Raw genomic sequence first — 22,712 nt, 5'->3', positions numbered from 1 at the left:
ATCGCCAGCATCAGCTATAGGTTTTAGTGGCTCAAAGCAAAGCAAAGCATCTTCTTCGCTGCATAATCTTAATAAAACTCCTCCTTAATTATTGTGGCTTAAATTATAATCAATCGAAGCATGAAGAATGCCTACTACACTAACTCTCCACCTCCTCGTATCTTAGAAAATATATCAATCATTGTATGATAATGTTGCTTAAACTTAGACAAGACACAAAGCGAGTTTGTCGGTCGCCAGAACACCATGTATTTCGTTTATAACAATTAAAACAACTTTTAATCCAATAGATTTTTTGTTTCACATCCACTATAAAAATACCCCTTGATTCTGTTCTTCGAATTCTGTAAAAATTCAGGGCCAAAAATTAACTAGAAAAAATAATGCTTATTTTTTGAAGAAAAAAATAAATACCAAACTGTATGGTACAGTAATTCACATGAAGGTAGTCAAGGTACCATTATCACTCGTTCGAATTACTGACTCGAAATTATCAATACTTACGTTTATAATTAATAATACACTTTTTGGGTTTTATATAGAGATATTACTGAAAAAACCACCGTAGGTGTTTAGGAAAGAAAAAAAAAAAAACCTAACATGTGAACCAACCAGAAAGGGATTTTTGGTCAAGTTCAAGTCCTGGATATGTGTAGCTTTATTAAAAACTTGATAGAAAGAATTTTGTTATTCTTGTAATTTTACATGACCTGACCGAATTAATTAATCAATCAATTAATTGGTGGAAAAATCTACATATACATAAAATAAAATAAAAGGGCCGGTATGCCGTATGTGATGAGCTCATCGAATTGCATTATAGAAGTCAATACATATTCACATCTGACGCTTAGCAAAACGAAATCTTAACAATGTGCTTATATATATATATATATATATATAAACTCTTAAGAAATACCGTACCTGAAATTTGGGGGGTGAGGGCAATAAGAGTAAGAAGGCATTCTATATCATTAACTTATGATATGCTTGAAAGTTGAAAGTAGCGGTGCAGGACAAAAAGTTAAAAAGGAAATACAAGTTTCAAAAAGAACCTGCCCCACAAGAACTTTAATCAGTTCTAGCCCTTGATACTGCTATAATCAATTACAGCACTTACCCTTATACAATTGAAAATCGACCATAGCACAACGCACAAAGCGAAAATAAAAAAGGAAAGAAAAAATTGACAGGATGATTTACTTAGTTCATCCGATATAGGTTATGTTTATTGTGTTTGTACTATATTCAACTCACCGTCACTCAAGAGAATATAAATAGGATTTAAAAAATCTTAACAACATCTATTCATGGGTCCAAACCAAACTACTAAAAAAAAGAAAATTACAATAAATTAGAGGTCCACAATAGTACTAGACCTTAACGAGCCGAGGGCACTGCCCCCTGCACCCTCGTCTGCTCAAATGGAAGCGAGACTTCAGTTATCTTTCTACTGACCCTGCAAACAAAGACCCTCATTAGTATGCAAAGTATGAATCATATTCATACCCAACATATATGTGCTTGCAAAGTAATATTATAAACAGAATTGTCTGGTTGGAGTAGGAGTCAATATTATGGTAATTGTCTGGTTGGAGTAGGAGTCAATATTATGGTAATATTTATCCACTTTCTTTCGTGACTTTATTTTCGAAAACTACTACTCTCGTGTATTGTTTTCTTCTAGAAGCATTAGAAGTTAAAGCGTGACCATCTATCTTTCGGAATTTCCTTAAGCTAGGAGTATATATCGGGCACATATTCAGTCTCTCTTGAAAGTTATGTTAAGAAGAAAACCATATAAATTCTCCACCCACGCTTATAAACCGAAGGAAATCACCAGAAATCATGTTTGTATAGCATAAATCAATTATTTAAGTATTTGTATAATGGGAGTTTGTGTAATCATTAATTTTTTAAGTTTATATCAATAACCCTGTCTCAAGTTTTAATTTCGAAGAAAAATAAATGTTTTATTGAGACTGTTAAACTCTCCACAATAAATTTGCGATTAAACATTCGAAATGGAACAATTTGTTACTTATAATCTTCAATTAGGCCATGCTAATAAGTTCTTCTTCCAACTTCCAGTGGAGTAGATTGCGTGGTGTTGAATAAAACAATGTGTCTACATATTTTTTTAATAAGGATTCATATATTGTGTACAGATTGTGCATCTTGAGCACTTGTCGGAGGAAAGGAAAAGCAACTCAGCAAAGATATGGATAGTTCTCCAAAGATAACGACTTTATGCCAACTCAACCCAGCATTCAGGTTTGGTTCATTTTTTTTACTTATTTTCGTCACTATTTTTTTTGCGGATCGAGAGCCAAAAAAATTAGAAAAAAATGATAAAATTTTATTCCAACTAGGTGTTCGTGGAACAAGTTGAATTAGCTTTAATCACAGAATGAGGATTTTTTTATGAAAGGGTGAAAATATATTTATTTTAAATTTATATGTTGACTTGGACCCAACATAAAAAAGGGCAAGGCTCAACAAAGGTCGAGCCCAAAAGGCTCAATCCTCCATCAGCGGCTCAAATACACTAAGGCAACATAGCCTTTAAAACAGCCTATTTCGCAAAAGAAACATCTATCTCGCATATGCTTGGCCAATTCTGTTATAATATTTATCTATTAACGTCTTTAGTTTAATGTATCCTACGAATTTTCTGTTTGAAAAATTATTTAAAGAACTTTGTTAAAATTTGTAAAATGTTTATAATTTTCAAATGATTTAAGATCACGTGTATTTATAAATTACTGATGTAATATTTATAAATACATATAATTCTTTTTATATTGATGATTGTTTTATATTAATTTATCCATGATGTGGATTTTTTCCGCAATATAAATCAAAAGCCACCGTTCATGAAATAGCAAAAGAAAGAGAGAAACATTTTAATTTTAATTTAGAGAAGATGCAAGAAAAAAGAAAAGTGGAACAATACAACCAACCAGACCCCAATCACAATTCACAATACTTTTGTTGGTGGACCTAATGAGCCAGAAGTACAAACAAATGATTTAGCAAAAACAGAACTTCATGATCATCAACCATCCAACTATAGATATTCGTCCTCACCAAAAAAAAAAAAAACTATAGGGATTCGCTATCAATTCAACACAAAAGGAACATCCCTCATAAGTAGGAAGGAAAAAAAAAAACACAAGAAAGAAAACATACACAGAAGAAGACACAGAGAAATTCAAATTTAGTACTTAACACAAATTTATTTCTCTCTCCAGTAATCAGCGGTAAGGAGCTGCTCGTGAATTGGGCCGAAGATCACTTCGTAGATAAGTCTAACAAGCCAACCACCAGCAAGAGGCCCAACCCCATAAATTCAGTGATTGTTCCAATTCCGACGAATTCAATTTTAATTATTAATCTAATATATATTTTCATTTTCATTTTTAATTTAATATATATTAAATTTTAATCGTTACTCTAATATATCTTGCCCTAATTTTTATTTCGAAATTATTTTGCATTTGAATGTCTCTTCTAAACTTATTTTATATTTAAAATTTAAAATAATCACATCGGTAGTTGTGATACTGATGAATTAAGAGAAAATATGTATGAAACTATTTCCAGGCGTTTTGGTATAATAAATACTGTAATAGCCTCTTCTTTTCGTGGGTAATTATGTTTCAAATGGGATTAGTGTAATTAGGGTCGATATCCTACCTTGCAACTTCAACTTCTCATGTTACCTGAGAAGTTGGAGCTTTCCTACTAAGAGCCTGTTTGGATCCTCTTATTTTTAAGCTAGAAGCTACTTATAAGCGAAAGCTAAAAAAAAGAGCTTAAAAAAAGAAGCTAAAAGCTGTTTGGAAATTACATGAAAATTTTAGCTTAAAATTTACTTAAAAGCACATATTTCAAGAAAATTATCTCTCTCTCTATCTTTATCACTTTTCATTTAAAAAAAAGCACACAATTCAAGAAAAACAGATAAGAGCTTAAAAAAAAGCTCCTCCAAGGAGCTTTAAATTTTCAGCTTTTTTCTTCATTATAGAAAAAAGAGCTTTTCATTATAAGAGCTTTTCCCAAAACCTGTTTGGCCTAACTTATGCTTATAAGTAGCTTCTAGCTTAAAAAAAAGAGGATCCAAACAGGCACTAAGAGAGAAAGAAATAAGACCTATTTAAAAAAAAAATAATAGAAAATGAAAAAGTAACTCGCACGAACATCGAAGTGAGAGTAGTAACTAGTAAGAGAAGAGATTTTTCATATAAAATGAGAAGTCTTTTTCCCTATATATATAGAGGCAGGATCATTTGACACCGGTGTCAAAGAAAAAGTTTGACACCTCATCTGAGTGCCGTTAGATTAAAAAAAATCAATGGTGTCACATGCTTACAAATCAGAATCGTTGATTTTTTTTAATCTAACGGCTCTCAGATGAGGTGTCAAACTTTTTCTTTTACACCGGGGTCAAAGGATCCTGTCTCATATATATATATATATATATATATATATATATATAGGGTAAATATTTTTGCAGCCACTTTAGATAAGCTTATTTATCTACAGCTACCGTTTATAACTATATTCTCCTGAGAGAACATAGTTATAACATTAAAGTTGTTTTTTTCTCTCTCTCCACGTCAGCAGACAGGTTCTGAAAAGTAAATGAGGAGAGAAAAAAAAACAATTTTTAATGTTATAACTATGTTCTCCCAGGAGAACATAGTTATAAACGGTAGCTGTAGATAAGCTTATCTAAAGTGACTGTAGAAATACTTTTGCCTATATATATATGGGATTGATGTTTATCATGTTATAGGAAATAATTTTATCTTTTACACATGCAGAAGTATGTGGGGTCATATGAGGAAAAAAGAGAGAAAAAAATATGGGTCTCACACACTTTTTTTTCTCTATTTTTTCCACATATGACCCAACATACTTCTGCATGTGTAGGAGATAAATTTTATCTCTTACAACATAAGAAACATTAATTCCCATATATATATATATAGGGTTCGCTTTTTCTGCAGTTACTGCAAATAATTTTTCTGCAGTAAACCCAATACGACATCGTTTTAGGCGAAAATCATGGTATTTTTATAATTTTAATTTATTTCAGGGTTATTATAGTCTTTATAATTATAATTTTCTAATCTTTCAATCCCAAAACGACGTTGTTTTGGAAGTAAATGCAGAAATTTTTCTGCATTAACTGCAGAAATACTTTTCTGATATATATATATATATATATATATATATATATATATATATACAGAAAAAAAATTCTGCATTTTATGGCTCTTCTTGCCGATCACAAAAACTCTCTATATATATATATATATATATATATAAGGGAAATATTAATCACCTTTTACATGAGATATCATCTCTCATTTTCTCTCACTTCGATTTTCGTACCCCACCTTTTTCTTTTTTTTCCTTTTTTCTTGTAATGGTGGAACCCACCTATTTTCTCTCTACAATATAAGATACCTATCTTATGTTAAATGACTACTAATAAAACCCTATATATATATATATATGGTTTCGATTTTCTCATGCAGTAGGAGATATGTATCTCATGCTATATACATATCTTATGTGGGGCACCACATGTATGGAAAAAAAAATGCTACATGAAAATGGAAGGGTCACTGATAGGAGAAAATAACTCTACTACAATATGAGAGTTGTCCCCCCCCCCCCCACACACACACATATATATATATGGGGCATGATTTTTTTACACCGGTGTAAGACTAACAAGTCTAACACCACATGTCAACCGTTGATGGACGGAAATCATTGGTTGTTGATAAGTGTCAAAGACACTATGTTTTTAATGTCAAATATAGTCCAAATAATAATTAATATGATTAAAAATATAGTAAAATCTTAATGGATATTAAAAATTCCAACAACTAGATTAGATTCTAATCCTTTTTATTATTTCTGGTTGTTTTATACTAGAAAGAACAAACCACTAATCTGATGAGGAAAAGGTAGTTGACATCGGCTAAATATAAAGAAAAATTAGGAAAATAAAGATTTGGGGTCTGTTTGATTGTGTTTTGGTTTTTTTGTTCTTAAAACTGTTTTGTAGAATAATTATGGAAACAGTTTTTTTATGTGTTTTTTGTGTTTTTAAAGTTAAAAACGAAAACAGAAAACAAAAACAACTCAGATATTTTCTCTAAATTTGATTCTAAAAACAAAAAAATAGTTACAGTTTTTAATTTTTTTTTTACAAAACAAGCCTTAACAAACGAGTTTTTTTTTTTTTTTTTTGTTCTGAAAACTAAAAAACTATTTTTAAAAACAGTAATCAAACATAGCCTTGGTCTTCCTTGCTCTGTAGCTCGCTTCAGCGAGAAAGGTGAGCGAGACATTCAATTAAGCTCGCTTTGCAGCTCGCTGAAACGAGCTCAGAAGCGAGAAAAGGAATTTGTTCGCTGAGCAGCTCGCTTCAGCGAGCTGGCCCAAAATGAAAGGCCGAATTTTAAGTCTTTAAATAGAACGAGACGAAGCCTTCAGAATACATTGGGAAGACGGAATAAAGCAGAAAACTCAGAGACAAAAGCAGAAGCGGAGAAATTCTGGAGCGTAATTGCAGAGGAGAAGAAGGAGATCAAAGTTTCATCATTGATCATCATTAATCAAGTTTTATCATGAACTCTCTTTACTTTTTATCATCTTTTAATTCTGATTTTATGAACATGTTAGGCTAAATTTATTTAAGTAGTTAGGGCGAGACGGCACCAATGTGTTCTTAAACGTTGTTTATCTTTTCTTATAATTTATATTCATGATTTAAAGTTATGCAATAAATCTGTTTCTTCATGACTAGATCAATGGTATTACATGCTTACAAAGCAGAGTCGTTGATCTTTTTTGATTTAATAGCTCTTAGACGAAGTGTTAAATTTCAAATTTGACACTAGTGTCAAAGGATCCTACCTCATATATATATATATATATATATATATATATATATATATATATATATATATATATGTGTGTGTATATATATATATATATATTATATGTGTGTGTGATAGGATATTCTTACACCGGTGTAAGAGTTAGAAGTCTTACACTCAATCTTGATCATTGATCCACTTATATCCAATGACTCACATTACTAAAAAATTAGAGCCCTTAGATATAAGTGGGATCAACGGACAAGATTGAGAGTGTAACTTACACTGGTGTAAAATGATCCTAACCCTATATATATATATATATATATATATATATATATATGAGGTAGGATCCTTTGACACCTCATCTCAGAGCCGTTAGATCAAAAAAGATCAATGGTGTCACATGCTTGCAAATCAGAGTCATTGATTTTTTTTAATCTAACAGTTCTGAGATGAGGTGTCAAAATTGAAATTTGACACCGGTGTCAAAGTATCCTGCCTCTATATATATATATATATATATATATATATATATATATATATATATAGGGAACAAATCCACTTATCACCAAAAAAGTTTATCACTCTTACAATCAATTTAATCACCGTTGATTTTCGTCAATCTAACGATTATAATCTATTGGAAATTAATAACATATATTTTGTCATATTTATTAATTAATTATTAATTCCCAATAAATTATAACCGTTAGATTAACGAAAATCAACGGTGATTAAATTGGTTGTAATAGTGATAAAATTTTTTTGTGATAAGTATACCCTTCCCTATATATATATATATTTATATGATCTCTTTTTCATGTTGTATGAGAATTTTTTTCTCCTACTATAGACACAAGATTAGTGGACTCCATCATCAATTAAAAATAAAAATAAAAATATTACATACAATTCGATGTCTGTAGAAAAAAAAATTAGTCTACAAATTGAATGTCTACCAATTGCCACGGGAATCTATAGCTAGCCGGCTTTAGCCATCTACTTTTTTTTATAAATTGAATGTCTTTTTTTGTTTTTTTTATAAACGTAAATTGAATGTAATATCTGATATTGAACTCAATAAAATGAAGGTTTTCAGCGTAATTCTCAGTTCTTAATTAATTACTATTTAATCAGTTACACTTTTGATTCTTCGAATATGATATTGGATTATTACTGCTATTAGTTTAATTGTAGCATATAACATTTTTTTGAAATGAAATATTTTTAAATACAAAATCTCTTTATGAATTATTTCTTTTCATACAATATTATTTTTAAATTTTTGGTAAGCTTGGAGATAGCATGTGAAGAATATTCTTCAATAATCTTCCTCAGCCCCATTCTCATGCATATTCCAGCCCCCTCAAGCTATCCTAAAGTTCAGCCTTAGCCATTGTACTTGATCATCTCTGAGGTGAAGTAAGACAGATGCATTAAAAAAGATTCGGGCCGATACTAAAGACTTTAATGAGCCCAATGAAAAATTAGTTAACCAGTCAAAACAAGGCCACAAGAGCCCCAAAAGGGATAAGATTCGTAGGTATAATATTATTTTAATAAAAATGTAACACGTGTAGAATATAATTATATTATTATAAATGATTGCACTTTTCTGTGTCATGGATCATGTCATATGCTATATGCTGCTACGCACATGACTAAACCCTGGAAATGAAGGGAATTTTTTTCATAAATGAAACCTTGTCGTTCAACGATGATGGCATATTTGGCCCCCTAGAAATATGCAAAATTCCACAGGCATCTTTTCCATTTTATTTTTTTTCATTTCGTACTTAAAATTTCTGATTGAGAAAAAAAAGATTAATTACAATGATTTAAAGATTTTTTAGCTTTTGGTGGAATGAAATTCATTAGAAGTTAGAACAAACAAATATCAGAATTGAACTTGAACATAAACATAACAAAGATAAACTACATGGCAGCGACAATTGCACATAGGACATTGTTAACCCGTGTGTTTGACACTTCAAAGTTTCACAATAATGAAAAACAAACAGAATAAGGCTGGGGATTGGAGGCCCCACAAATCCGAAAAATATCTTGAATATGTAGCAACTCCACAGTTCTTAACGTGGGTGTGGCCTACCTGACCGACCTGGACCCGAACACAGGCACACATCTACTCTGTGACTCTGACATTGTAAGAACTGAGAACAAACCAACCATAGACCATTACGTAAACCACTTTCATTAGGGGCAACAATGGTTCAACATATTTTCCTCCCTATAATATAACGCTATCTATGTCTTCTGATGGAACGTGAGTGGCTGAAATTTATTTCGCCCCTGTGAAAAATGGGCCCTAATAACCAGAGATTTTTTTTACTTTAGCCGAAAGAATTGACTGCTGAATGTGGTGACATGTTTCAGTTAGCTTCTCTCTCTGTCTCGATGATATGCAATTGATATCGTTTACACAAACCGAAAGTGACTTTCTTGGAGCGTTTCTCATCAATAATTAATTTTAAGGTTTCATAGCAAAATAAAAATATATATAATATACCTTTCGGTAATTAAGCATAACTAATTCAATAGAATACATACAAACTCGCCGACAAAGTCGAAACATTCTATTTTATTGAAGATTATGTAGAATAAAACATACGAGCAGTTGTAGTCTTCAATTTTTATTACAGTGAAATAAGGATTTAATGTTGTAGTTTTCAATTTTTATTACAGTGAAATAAGGATTTAATGTCTCTTATATTATAAAAGATAATTTTATTTATTATGTATATATAAAAATATATGTGACTTATTCTTTTTTTTTTCTCTTTATATAATTACACATTTGCCCTAAATATTTTTATATTATATATAAAATAATTTTTTTTTTTTTATAACCTGAGATACAACAAACCCGTGGAATAAACCTATAACCTATGGCTCAGATTTCTAATACATAGATGCACCAACCCCTTTACTTTTTCGTTTTCGCACTGTAGTTTAAACCAGCAGGATGGGTGGGGAATGCGGACCCTCTCTGTTTTCTCCACAATAAATTTTCGATTCTCTACGATAAATACAAATTGAAAAAAGATGTAAAATTATGTGCATTTCAAATGAGATAAAAAGATAGATAAAGGAAGAGAGTGAATAAAAAAATTAAAGATATGGATCCTAATTTTTTGTGAGAATGAAATGATATAGATTGTGTTAGTTAAAAGACAAATACTTTTCCCACTTTTTCTGTTTTTTATTATATTTTATTTCTTGCTGAAAAATGAAAAAACTCCCTACTTAAAAATATTAAGAAATTCCGAAAATGAACTACTCTTTTTCTCACTACTTTTTCCATTCTGCTTCTGCTCATCTGCACATGGGAAGCAAATGATGCCCCACCTTTGTTCGCCGCTTCACTAGTTTTAGTAAGAATGCATGGAACACTCAATACGATCGATCCTTTTGGATTTATGCTGAAAATCTAGTTCCACGATGAAGCCGTAAATAACTCACCGCAATCAAATATGGACAGTGAGTCATGCTAATTCAACGAACAGAAGAATTAAGTTAAAATGAAATGGTCAATACTTTTTTACACGTGCGTGCACGCTATCAGCGGAAAGTGACAATTTTTTTGAGTTTGAATCAGCGGCGGAGCCGCGACGTGGTCTTGATCTGGGCTAAATTTTAACAAATTGTATTTATTGTATATAATTATTTATAATTTAGTCCGAATTAAAATTATAATTTGACCTAGGCTACAATTTGTAATTTGGCTTTATGTAAAACATAAAATATTTTTGGTGAAAGTTTTGGGTAAGTTGTATGCGTTCGCTTCTTCTACGGTCAATGTAGATAACTTATCTATATTGATCCCAAAATGATTTCGTTTTGAGGTGAAAATCAAGATATTTTTGTAATTATAATTTATTTCAGGATTATAAGAGTCTTTTCGTTATAATTTTTTAACCCAAAACGACGTCGTTTTGGGAAAGAATATAGATAACTTATCTACATTCACTTTAGAAACATTAAAACCAAGTTGTATTAGGTTATGTGTCTAATTTTTACTTGTACAAAAAAAAATATTTTTAGTAAAATTAAAAATCTTTAATAGAATTATTATTCTTCTTAATGCTGCTTGCTCAGGTATTATGTATTTAATATAATTTAAATATATTATGATGATTATTTAAAATTAAGAAAAATAAATACACATAATTTTTTGATCCGAGATCAAATTAGAGTCCAACTCCGCCACTGGTTTGAATTGATATGATAGGATCACCTTATACAGTTATAGATTAAAAATAAATAAATTATATGGGTATAAATTTCAAAATATATCTTATTTTACTTTTTTCATAGGAAAAAGTGTGTATCATTTTAAAGGATGTAAAATTGTGTTATTTTAAGTGAGAGAAAGAGATAAAGGAAGAGAGAGTGGACAAAAAAATATAAAAATGTGGATTCCACCTTTTTGTGAGAATGAAAAGATATAAGTTATGTCATTTAAAAGGAAAGATACTTTTCCCTTTTTCATATCTCTTTCTCCTTTCTGTTTTCTTATAAAGCTCCTGTCAACATCTTCCGGGACCTTCTTTAACCATGTACCCTCTCTTTGGCAAAATAAAAATAACATAGTAGAACAAAACTTTCATTTTAAGGCATAATCGCGGGGGTGAAAAAGTACTTTTCTAACACGTAATGACAACCTGAGATGTTTATTTATGTGCTGTGTGTGGTTTGTGTGCACTTGACGGCAAATTATAGACAAATGAAATTTTTGAGATATAAATTTTACGAATACAAGTATAGGTCCCACATCCACATCCCCGAAATATTATCCCTAATTGTAAACCATATATGAAATATTAATTTCAAGAAGGTAAATAAATTAATATATGTAAGCAAGTCAAATTCTTTTTAACTTTATGGTTTGCATCTGTTTCTAGTTACTTCCTAGAGTTATTGATTTCTTTTGCTTGATGCATTAAAAATGAAGCAGAATTTGCACAACAAAATAAAACAAAAATTCTTGAAGTTAAATATTTAACACATTTTATTTCAATATATTTTTTTCTATATATATGCAAGGAAATATAATAAATACATGTGAGAAGATTTTTCTAGCACATTTTTTTTTAAGTGTAAATTTTTTTTTTATTAAATCTCAGCACTCATTTAGAGCAAGAGTCGAGGAAATGAATAAATTATATATAAGTTTGAGTGTAACTAATTAAATGCAAACCTTGGTTAAATTCATAGTAATACGCTGACAGTGTAAACAAACCAGCAACAGACTGTTATAGATGGTCTAAAGGTAACAGAGTCAAAGCCCAAACGGATGAATGAGTATTCGTTACCGTTAAAGACTGTAACTGTTAGAAGATTGTTATTAAGAAGGTAGTCTTAGAGGTTGTTATAGTTAGTTTTTTTTTTTTTTTTTTTTTTGGAAATTGTTATAGTTAGTTAATTGTGCTGAGTTGTCCTCCCTTTCCTTGAGTTATTTTCCTTGTGATACATTGATGTATTTAAAGAGCCGAATTCATCCTAATAGGTGTAGTTCAATCACAACACAAGCTGAATAAGTAAAGAAAGAATATGAATTTGATTCTTATCAAATATATGTTTAGAAAGAGACAAAGAATTTCAACTTTAACTAAATCCGGATTTAAGATTAGTTTTATAATCAACTCTTTAGCTTAAGATTTGTTAACAACTTTGAGGTCATCACCCCAAAAGCTAGCTCAAGGGGTGAGAGTGTCTACCAAAGTCTTATAAATGTCATATTAGTGGCCCATCCAATCAATGTGAGACTATATATCTCAGCACATCAAGAAATGATCTTATGAGATTGATCCATTGTAAGCTGAAATCTTCCACGAAGCTCTTCATTCTTCGATTGACTTTCTGGGCATTGCCTTCCACAAAGATCCTCCTACAATCAATATATGTTCGTATCATAATTAACTTCGTAATAAATTGTTTATTTTTATGACATCGTCCATGTTATATTATATTTTTTTGGTACGTAAAGATTAGGCGGGGTGTCTAAACCCTCGAGAATTTGTGGGGCTGGAGGGAACTCCTCTCAAAGTAGTTTTTGAAACAAAAACTGTTTTTTTTTTTTGCGTTGTTTTTTTTTAAAATATTTTTTTTATAAAAATTAAAATTATTTATATTTTTTAAAAAATATGTAGATTTCGAAAAAAATATTTAACTTTTAATTTATATTGTTTTTAGAAACTAAAATTTGTAGTCTTAATTTTAATTTTTTACTCTTTTTATAATTTTTGTTATTTTTTAAAACACACGTCCAAACAGACACTTTATAGTATAAGAGGTTTTTTTTTTTTTTTTCTCTCTCTCTAAATAAAAGCAGCTTTTTCAAAACAGGGTTTGCCATGCTTGGAGTCAATACTAGACCCTTCCACTAGGCTCGATCCACCCACCTTACTGTGTATCCGTATTCTATAACCTGATTTGTTGAGGTGTGGAATCAACATAGTTCAAAATGGAATAAGCCATATAAGCATATTTGAATTGATTATTTCCTTATAAATTTTTTTTTAAGATTTGAAATTTTTAAAAACTTATTTAATTATTATACAAATTTTGACCATTTTTTTTAATTAAAATTTTTTTCTCAAGAAAATATTGAAACGAATCATATATTAATCAAACTAGAATTAAACATGCCAATTTTAATTCCAATTTAATTTTAAAATAAAATGTGAAGCTTAAAATTAATAGAATTAATATTTTTTATGTTGTAGGAGTTTATGAGATAATTTTTTACGTACACATAAAAATATATAAAATTTATTTAAAGTAATGTGAAGAAAAAAGAAAAAATAATAATATTGAGCTAACACATTTATATATATATATATGTAAGAGATAATATTTTTTAAAAATTAAAAAATATTAATTCAAAAGTAATTTAACGTCTCTCAAGTGATAGCGGAGTGGCTATCCATGTTTGTCACGTGATGGCCCACTTATACAGCTGTCATTGGTGCTTCATTGACCAATTGGAGTGTCAGGCTGTAAACTAACATGTTGTCCCCAACTTCCACGTCAGTACCATTATGCCACGTTCCATTTCTCTTTCTCATATTTGATATTTTCACCCAAAAAATATACGTTATTATCTCATTAAAAACTTAATCATGATCATAATTATTTTAAAAAAATAAAAAAATATTAAATACTTCAACTGAGAACATTTCTTAATTAAAATCTTAATAAAAACCATTTGTCCGCGAAATCAAATGAACATGTGAATAGAGGGTTGTGGCCATAAGAAAAAAAAAAGTGCAACATTATGTGGTCGTGGAATGGAGTTATAACTTAAGCTAAAATGGCAGCAGCCACAGTATTTTGGTATTTTATTTGGGTTTAAGATGAGAAAAAGGTTGGTGAGTGATGTGATTGGTTTTGTGGTGCTTTTTGGACGGTTTCATTATGACCAGTGACCACAGACAAAGACAATGCTACAATACCACCGTCCAAACACACAACAAAGGCGTCACGTTGCGGTGGTCCTTTCCTCTTCCTCACCACACCTCCCACTCAAGTTCCTTCTTTAATTTTATGTGCAGCCGGGAAGCTGATTCTTAAATATTTGTTGTCCTTGTCATTGTATTCTTTTTCTCTCTTTTTTTTATTGGTAATGTAGACAAGTTGAACAAAACAATTATACACAAATTTCTGTTTTTGCAAGCGCTAAATCAATCTCAGATTCAAAACTGCTCCTTCGTATACCTAACCATTACTAAACAATTCAATGCAGTATGCGCCTCTGATTACCAGGGTATGATTTCAGCAATTTGTAATTAGCAAAATAATAATCTCATGTGACATAAGAGAGTTATCTTATGTCATACATCCATAGATTTTAGTGTCAATTTTTTTTTTTTTTTTATAAATTGTGGACCCCACATATTTGTATCACTTACATGATAGTACTATATCATATAACATGAGATTAGTAAACCTCTTTGTAATTATATTAGGACTATGTAATTATTTGGTTACGTTCTTGAAAATATATTTTATCGATAATTAAAATATAAAAAAAAATTATTTAGTCACTTATTTTTCATTTGATTATTTTACAAATTTGTTCTTCATAATTTAAAAAAAAAATATAAAACAAGAACGCATTTTACTTGTTGTTTTTCTTCTTTTTATAAAGTGTCTGGTCCTACTCTATGCCTCAAGTTGAGAGGAAGTACTGACGTGGACATGATTTTAGAGGGCTATAGCAATATGTTATTATCTTAGTAACGTGTAAAGTAATTATTTGCTTTCCTTCTTTCTATTGTTTGCTTGCATTAATCTTCTTCGTGATTTCTTATAGGGATTAGTCAACTTCATTGTTGCATAAATATTGTATCAACACACTAATAGAAATTATCCCATTGAAAGTAATTGATCTCTTCACTAACAAAATCAGAGAACATGATGTTCGCTTTATTTTAGCAACTGGCCCTGAGTAAAAAAGCAAAACTTGCTCTTCTGTTTTGTCTAGAACATGCAATAACGCGACTTATGTGATGGTTTGAACTTTAGAACCCATGAGTGGGTAACACATTCTTTGATAACACATTTTATTTAGTAATACGTATTTTTTAATATATTATTCATTTAATATTTTTTTTTATTGCTGGAAGAATTCTATGTGGACTCTACGAGAGAGATTAAAACCAATTCAATTAACGGAAATATAAAAATTATGTTGTAAGAAGGAAAATTTGGTTATATATGTTACGGATTATAACTATGTATTACGAGTAGTACATAATTATAATATTAAAATTATTTTTTTCTTTCCGTTACATCAGTCGACAACTTTCTGAGTATAGAGAAAAAAAATCAACTTTTAATATTATAACTATGAATTATATATAATACATAATTATATTTTTTTGCAAGATCAAATTTATTTCCTGTAACGTGACGGAATGAAACCCCTTCATTTAATAAGATTAACATGACATTTTACCTAATAATAATATTAATAAAGTTTTAAGAGAGTACGTCTAGAATTACTTTCAATTTTCATATAGACATATGCTACAGGATATCCTTAATCTATAAGTTTATAACGTCAAACATAATATGGTCTCGTTCCCCCGAAATCTCTAACCCGACCAAATTCTCATTAATTAAATAATATTTTGTTTTGTTTTGTTTCATCTATTTCCACTTGTTTCGGATAAGGATATCAAAATAACTATTCTCCATATATATATATATATATATATGCGGATAAGTTATCTGCATTTATTTTCAAAACGATGTCGTTTGGTATTGAAATCTTAAAAAATTATAATCTTTTTTTTGGACATTACAGGGAATCGAACCGCACACCTAATACACCCTAAACACACTCAACACCACTAAAAAAAAAATTATAATCTAAAGACTATTATAACCCTCAAATAAATTAAAATTATAAAAATACCATGATTTCCATCCTAAAACGACATCGTATTGGGTTTACTGCAGATAACTTATCTGCAGTAACTGCAGAAAAAGTGAACCTATATATATATATATATATATATATATATATATATATATATATGTATAGGAGTAAACATTTCTGCAGCCACTTTAAATAAGCTTATCTACAACTACCGTTTATAATTATGTTCTCCTAGAAGAACATAGTTATAACATTAAAGTTGTTTTTTTTCTCTCTTCACGTCAGCAGACAGGTTCTGAAAAGTAAATGAAGAGAGAGAAAAAAAATAACTTTTAATGTTATAACTATGTTCTCTCGGGAGAACATAGTTATAAACGGTAGCTGTAGAAATACTTTTGTCATATATATATATGGAAAAAATGTTTGTCATTTTAAATGACATAACACTCTGTCCTTTTAAGAGAGAGACAGACACATAAAAAAATTTTATTTAAATTTTAAATTAAAAAAAAACCACCCACTTTCTCTCTCCCATGATTTTCATTTTTTTGTGTCTATTTCTCTCCTAAAATGACATAACTTATGTCATTTAAAATGACAAACACCAAACTCTATATATATATATATATATATATATATATGGAAAAAGTTATAGTTACAACATTTTTTTTTACAACCTCTTATATATCATAACCGTTGATTTCCGTCAATCAACGGTTATGATTTTCGCAAATTTAACTCATTAATTAATTATTAATTCATAATAAATGACAACCGTTGATTGGTGGAAATCAACAGTTATGATATATGGTTGTAAGAGGTTGTAAAAAAAAGGTTTCGCTTTTTCTACAGTCAATGTAGATAACTTATCTACAGTGAGCTCAAAACAACGTCGTTTTGAGGCGAAAATCAATGTATTTTTGTAATTATAATTTATTTCAGGGTTATAATAGTTTTTTTCATTATAATTTTGAAATTTTTCAATCCAAAACGACGTTGTTTTGAGAGCGAATGTAGATAACTTATCTACATTCACGTTAGAAACATTAAAGCCTATATATATATATATATATATATATGATAAAATCATTTCTGCAGCCGCTTTACGTACAACAAAGACAGGTGTATGCTCACGATTCCTCACATTTAACGCTTTTATCCTTTGTATGGTTATGATTCTCCGCATTTAATGCTTAGTATATATATGACAAGTATTTGATTGCTGCATGTATAGCAACTGCAGAAATATAAACCGCTATATATATATATATATGGGAGAGGTTATATTTACAAACTTTTTTGTTTACAAATTACACTATCTTCTCTCGGGAGAACACTAGTTACACTATCTTCTCCCGGGTGAAGATAATGTAATTTGTAAAAATTTGTAAACGGATCATTCCCTATATATATATATATATATATATATATATATATATATATATATATATTAGCTTTAATGTTTCTAAAGTGAATGTAGATAAGTTATCTATATTGGCTGCTAAAACGACGTCATTTTGGGTTGAAAAAGTAAAAAATTATAAAGAAAAAGATTATTATAACCCTGAAATAAATTATAATTACAAAAATACCTTAATTTTCGTCTCAAAACGACGTCGTTTTAGACTCAATGCAAATATGTTATCTACATTGATCATAGAAAAAGTGAACCCATATATATTACTTACGTCACGCAAATCATGTAATGCAAGCAAAAAGTCTCAAAGGAAGAAAAAGAGCTACATTGTGTAGCAAAATATAATAATAGGGCTGTAGTCAACAGTGATCATGTTTTCACTATCAAATTAGAACACTCGTCTCGAAGGTTCATCAACGAAAAGTTTTTTTAGTTGTTAAATTGTTTTTTAATATATTCCCTCACACGAAATTTCTTTGGGTTTAAAATGTGAATATTATATAAACTCAATTTTTTTGTTTTTTGTTTTACTTTATGTTTATTCAATTCTGCAAGTGGGCGCAGTAAAAATTGAACGTGTGACCTTATGGGCACTTAAGCTCTGATACCATATAAAGAACTATTTCAACCAGAAACTTTAATATATTGTGTTAAGACTTTTTTAATGATTCATATTATTCTCTAACACATGAATTGAAGTAGTTCTTTATATAGTATCAGAGCTTCAGTGATTACAAGGTCACAAGTTCGATCTTCATCTCCTCCACTTGTGGAATTAAATAAGCATAAGGTAAATCAAAAAAGAAAAAAAAATTGCAACAATATTCATGCTTCAAGTCCAAAGGGCTCTTGTGTGAGGAGATGTGTTAGAGAATAATATAAACAATTAAAAAAGTCTTTATCCAACACCTTAAGGGGCCGTTTGGTACGCGATTTTTTAGGATTCCCAGAAAACTGAATTTTTCTAAATTTTTAATTTTCGAATATTATCGTAAATGGAATGTTTTTATCTTATTTCTGAAAATCGAGATTCCCGGATAATTTTTTTTTTCCGTTGAAGTGAATTTTTACTAGCTTGAACAGATCCAACAGAATCGTTAGCAGATCATGTACTTACAAAACCTCGTTAGCAATTTTTTGTTTGAATTTGATCGGCCATGTATGGATATGGATTCCGCTAATTGTTTATAATTTAAAGTTTCAACCACTAAAAATGATCTCATGATTTGGTGGAGATGTAATTAAAAAATTGACAAGCGGTGCCGACCCTAATTAGTTAAAATGATAAATATTATAAATATAAAAAGCTCATGATATGCATATGATGAAATACAATTGAAAATTTAAGGGTAAATTATATCTATTTCATAATACTTGGGCTTAAATAAATTGTATTGCATCAATTTATACTTGCCACCCTTTGAAAGTATATATTTTATTTGGATAAATTATAAGTATTTTTCACGGGAGACAATCTTATTAGAAACTGGTTCAATATTAAGACTTTAAACTTCACTCAAATATTATATTGGAGGAAGATTAAGGCTTTGAAAGTATACATTTTAGATGTTGAGTTATTTTGAAGATTTATAAATACTTTGATAGAAACTTTTGATGGAGAGCACTTATAATACACTAATCCAGGGAACTTATTATTTAATCTATATACGTTTGTCAAATAGTTTGAATGCAAAAAGAGCCATCATGGGTTTCAGCAGTCTAAAATGAAACCAAGAGTTAGATCCTAAATAAGAAAAGAAAGTTGTCTTGCAATAGTGTATAAAATATTTCGATGATAACGTATTTAAATAGATGATAATGCAATCACTAACAACTAGTGATTAAGGCTTAGTTGGCAAAATATACATAATACCTGGTTTATTTTTTCCAGCAGAGAAACTTAATACACCCAATTTATAGCACTGAATGCTCATTTGTTAAGTTACTAATTTTTTTTAGGGAAATATTTTTCTCATTGTTGGAGATAGCTATCTCATGTTATACACTTATCGAATTTTGTGTCAGTTTTTTTTTTTTCTTCTAAAGTGTGGATCCCATATATTTGTCTCACACACATAAGAGAATTATATCAAGTAACATGAGATTAGTAACTCTTTTTTTTTTTTATTACAATTCAGTATTTGAGCTAATTAACTTGCACGGAATTTTATTAGTTTACTCTTATGAACGTATATTTATTCATACAGTATATATTCATCGAACGTGAGATCAACTCCGTGAATTATTACTAATTGAATTGAATAAATAAAGCCTAACGAAATAATCAGCATAGTACACCGCATTCGAAGGAACTTTTTGTTGAAAGAAAACTTGACACCTAGATGATGGGTTGCTAAAGTCGTCGTTGTAGATTAGATGCCTCAAAATAGGATATAGCAGTGATTCCTGTTAATTTGCAACGTAAATCAGTACCTTACAATTAACTGAAGCGACCAGCTAAGCTTATTCAAACGAATGATCTTGGAGGGAAATCAAATTTTATTTTTCTTATCCGCCTTTTTATACAAAGCTAAACTTTATGCAAAATCTCATATGATTGAGGGAAAAAAAACCATGCAACATTTATGTATAATAATAAAAAATACAGTTCATCAACGTGTCAGTCGCGGTCTGCTAATAATGTTGCTTTTTCCGGTGGGTCAGTGACACACAGTGCTTATCCTCTCATCCCATTCATTAAATTATAACGATTTATGCCATTACAATGATATATCATCGAAGTTAAGAATTAACCCTATGCATTTTGCAGTTATGATTCACAATTCCATCCATTATTCTTTTTGGGTATGCAATAACTTATAATTCTATAGCTATCATGAAGTACGTCTTAAAGTTAAATTAATTATAGGGTGCTATTGCTCTGCGAACAATCTAGACAACAAAAAGTGCCGGACAATTTCCTCCTTATCAGCGGCGGTAACGTGACAACCGTCCATCTTGGACACGTGTCAGTCTTAGAACGGGTAGCGCCGAATTGCTTCGCTGTATGAGAGCAACGAGTGGCGGGGGATATATCCGAAAAATAAAAATGAAAATAAAAATAATGAGGTATGAAGAACGTGTCACAGCCTGTCATCAAATAGGATTCTTTCTTTTCTGGCTTTGTATTTTTGAAAAAAATTAATTGCTATCATATTTGGAACTATTATAAATGAATTTCCAAAAATTGAAAAAAAAAAAAAAAAGACCGGAAACCGGGTACAGCCTGTGGAACCCGAGGCTCTTCCTTCTCCATATAACACCTAACGAAGCGAAAACAGAGTGCAGAGTGTGCTTGCTTTCAGAGTTTCAGTGAGTGAGCGAGTGAGTGATCATTCAAACACACACACACACACACACAGAGAAAGCGAATATGCCGATTCGAAACATCGCCATCGGAAGGCCCGAAGAGGCCACTCACCCAGACACCTTGAAGGCTGCGTTGTCTGAATTCATCTCCACCCTCATCTTCGTCTTCGCCGGCTCAGGTTCCAGCATCGCCTTCAACAAGCTCACCAGTGACGGCGCTACCACCCCCGCCGGCCTCATCTCCGCTGCTATTGCCCATGCATTCGCCCTCTTCGTCGCCGTCTCCGTCGGCGCCAACATCTCCGGCGGTCACGTCAATCCCGCCGTCACCTTCGGTGCCTTCGTCGGCGGCAACATCACCTTCCTCCGCGCCATCGTCTACATCATCGCCCAGCTACTCGGCTCCATCGTCGCCTCCTTGCTCCTCGCTTTCGTAACCGGACTCGTAAGACCGTTATAACCGTCACGCTTTCCGTTACTGATTATTATATTTTATCTTAAAAAGTCTTAACAAACTAACTTAAAAAGATTAACTAACCCCAAGAGTTTTGTTACGGTGCATCGCAGAGTGTTCCAGCATTCGGTCTCACTGCTGGAGTCGGAGTTGGGAACGCGTTGGTGTTCGAGATCGTGATGACTTTCGGGTTGGTGTACACTGTGTACGCTACAGCAATTGATCCCAAGAAGGGTAATTTGGGAATTATAGCCCCCATCGCCATCGGTTTCATTGTTGGTGCTAATATTTTGGCCGGTGGAGCCTTCACCGGAGCATCCATGAACCCAGCCGTGACATTCGGACCTGCCGTCGTGAGCTGGAGCTGGGGCAACTACTGGATTTACTGGGTTGGGCCTCTCGTCGGTGGTGGTCTTGCTGGACTTATCTACGAAGTGATCTTCATTGGCCAAACCCACGAGCAGCTTCCCACCGCCGATTACTAGAGAAGAAAATGAAATTGTGTAGTGCTGAATTTGAATTTATCTGATATCTTCTTCTCTGTATGTTTTTTTCCTTCCTTGTGTTTTTTCTTTTATCACCCTACTTTTAAGGGTTGTTTCATTTGTGTTGAATGGTGGCCGTTGATCTCTGGTTGAATGGTTGATGATCATGTAGTAAATTGTTTGTACATGATCTGGCTCTGAGCAGGTTCACCAATGAATGTATTGTGATTCGGGTCTGGTTGCTTGTATAATTCCAAATTTCTTTTTTCCTTGCATCTTCTCTTAATTATAAATCAAAACGTTTTATCTCTTTCTTTTCCTATTTTATGAATGGTGACTTTTGATTTAACCCTTGAGCAAAACGGGGAATGAATCTTCTAGAGAAAAAAACAGTTAATCATGCTATGTGACAAAGAGTTGAATTAGAATCCCAGAAGCATATGCCACAAGTGGGTCCAGTTCATAAGTGTAGGTCGGTAATTAGTTTCCCTTACGAAAGGAGTTGAAGTGCCTAGAAATTAAATGCGAGGAAGAATATATGTGGAACGTTGACAGAGAAGGGACTAGAACCAGATGATTGCATCTCTCAATGATTGCATCCTCCGTTGGATTAACCCTTATATTTTACCAATTTTACTACCTTTTCATTAAAAGTTATCTTGATATGCATGATAGGATAAAAAAGTAAAAATTAGTAGAGTTCAAAATGAGTGTAGTTGTTTTTTCTTTTTAC

General features: G+C 31.0%; 1 protein-coding gene across 2 annotated transcripts; it reads left to right on the top strand.

Moving 5' to 3' along the window:
* Positions 1 to 21,007: 21,007 nt before the first annotated feature.
* Positions 21,008 to 22,254, top strand: LOC133291473 (probable aquaporin TIP-type). 2 transcript variants are annotated; one of them, XM_061489732.1, is made up of 2 exons: positions 21,008 to 21,493; positions 21,610 to 22,254. In XM_061489732.1, exons 1-2 carry the CDS (start codon positions 21,105 to 21,107, stop codon positions 21,977 to 21,979), a joined length of 759 nt encoding a protein of 252 aa, XP_061345716.1. In that variant the 5' UTR covers positions 21,008 to 21,104; the 3' UTR covers positions 21,980 to 22,254. The 2 variants fall into 2 exon arrangements, with proteins under 2 accessions (XP_061345716.1, XP_061345715.1); XM_061489731.1 differs by having other exon boundaries at positions 21,009 to 21,485; positions 21,608 to 22,254.
* The last annotated feature ends 458 nt before the right edge of the window (positions 22,255 to 22,712 follow it).

The sequence above is a fragment of the Gastrolobium bilobum genome, unplaced genomic scaffold, assembly GCF_033153095.1.
Source record: "Gastrolobium bilobum isolate Gb01-03AN ecotype WA unplaced genomic scaffold, APGP_CSIRO_Gbil_v1 utg3161, whole genome shotgun sequence".
Classification (NCBI taxonomy): domain Eukaryota; kingdom Viridiplantae; phylum Streptophyta; class Magnoliopsida; order Fabales; family Fabaceae; genus Gastrolobium; species Gastrolobium bilobum.
The sequence above is the reverse complement of the archived record's forward strand: the minus strand, read 5'-3'. Positions and strand labels throughout refer to the sequence as shown.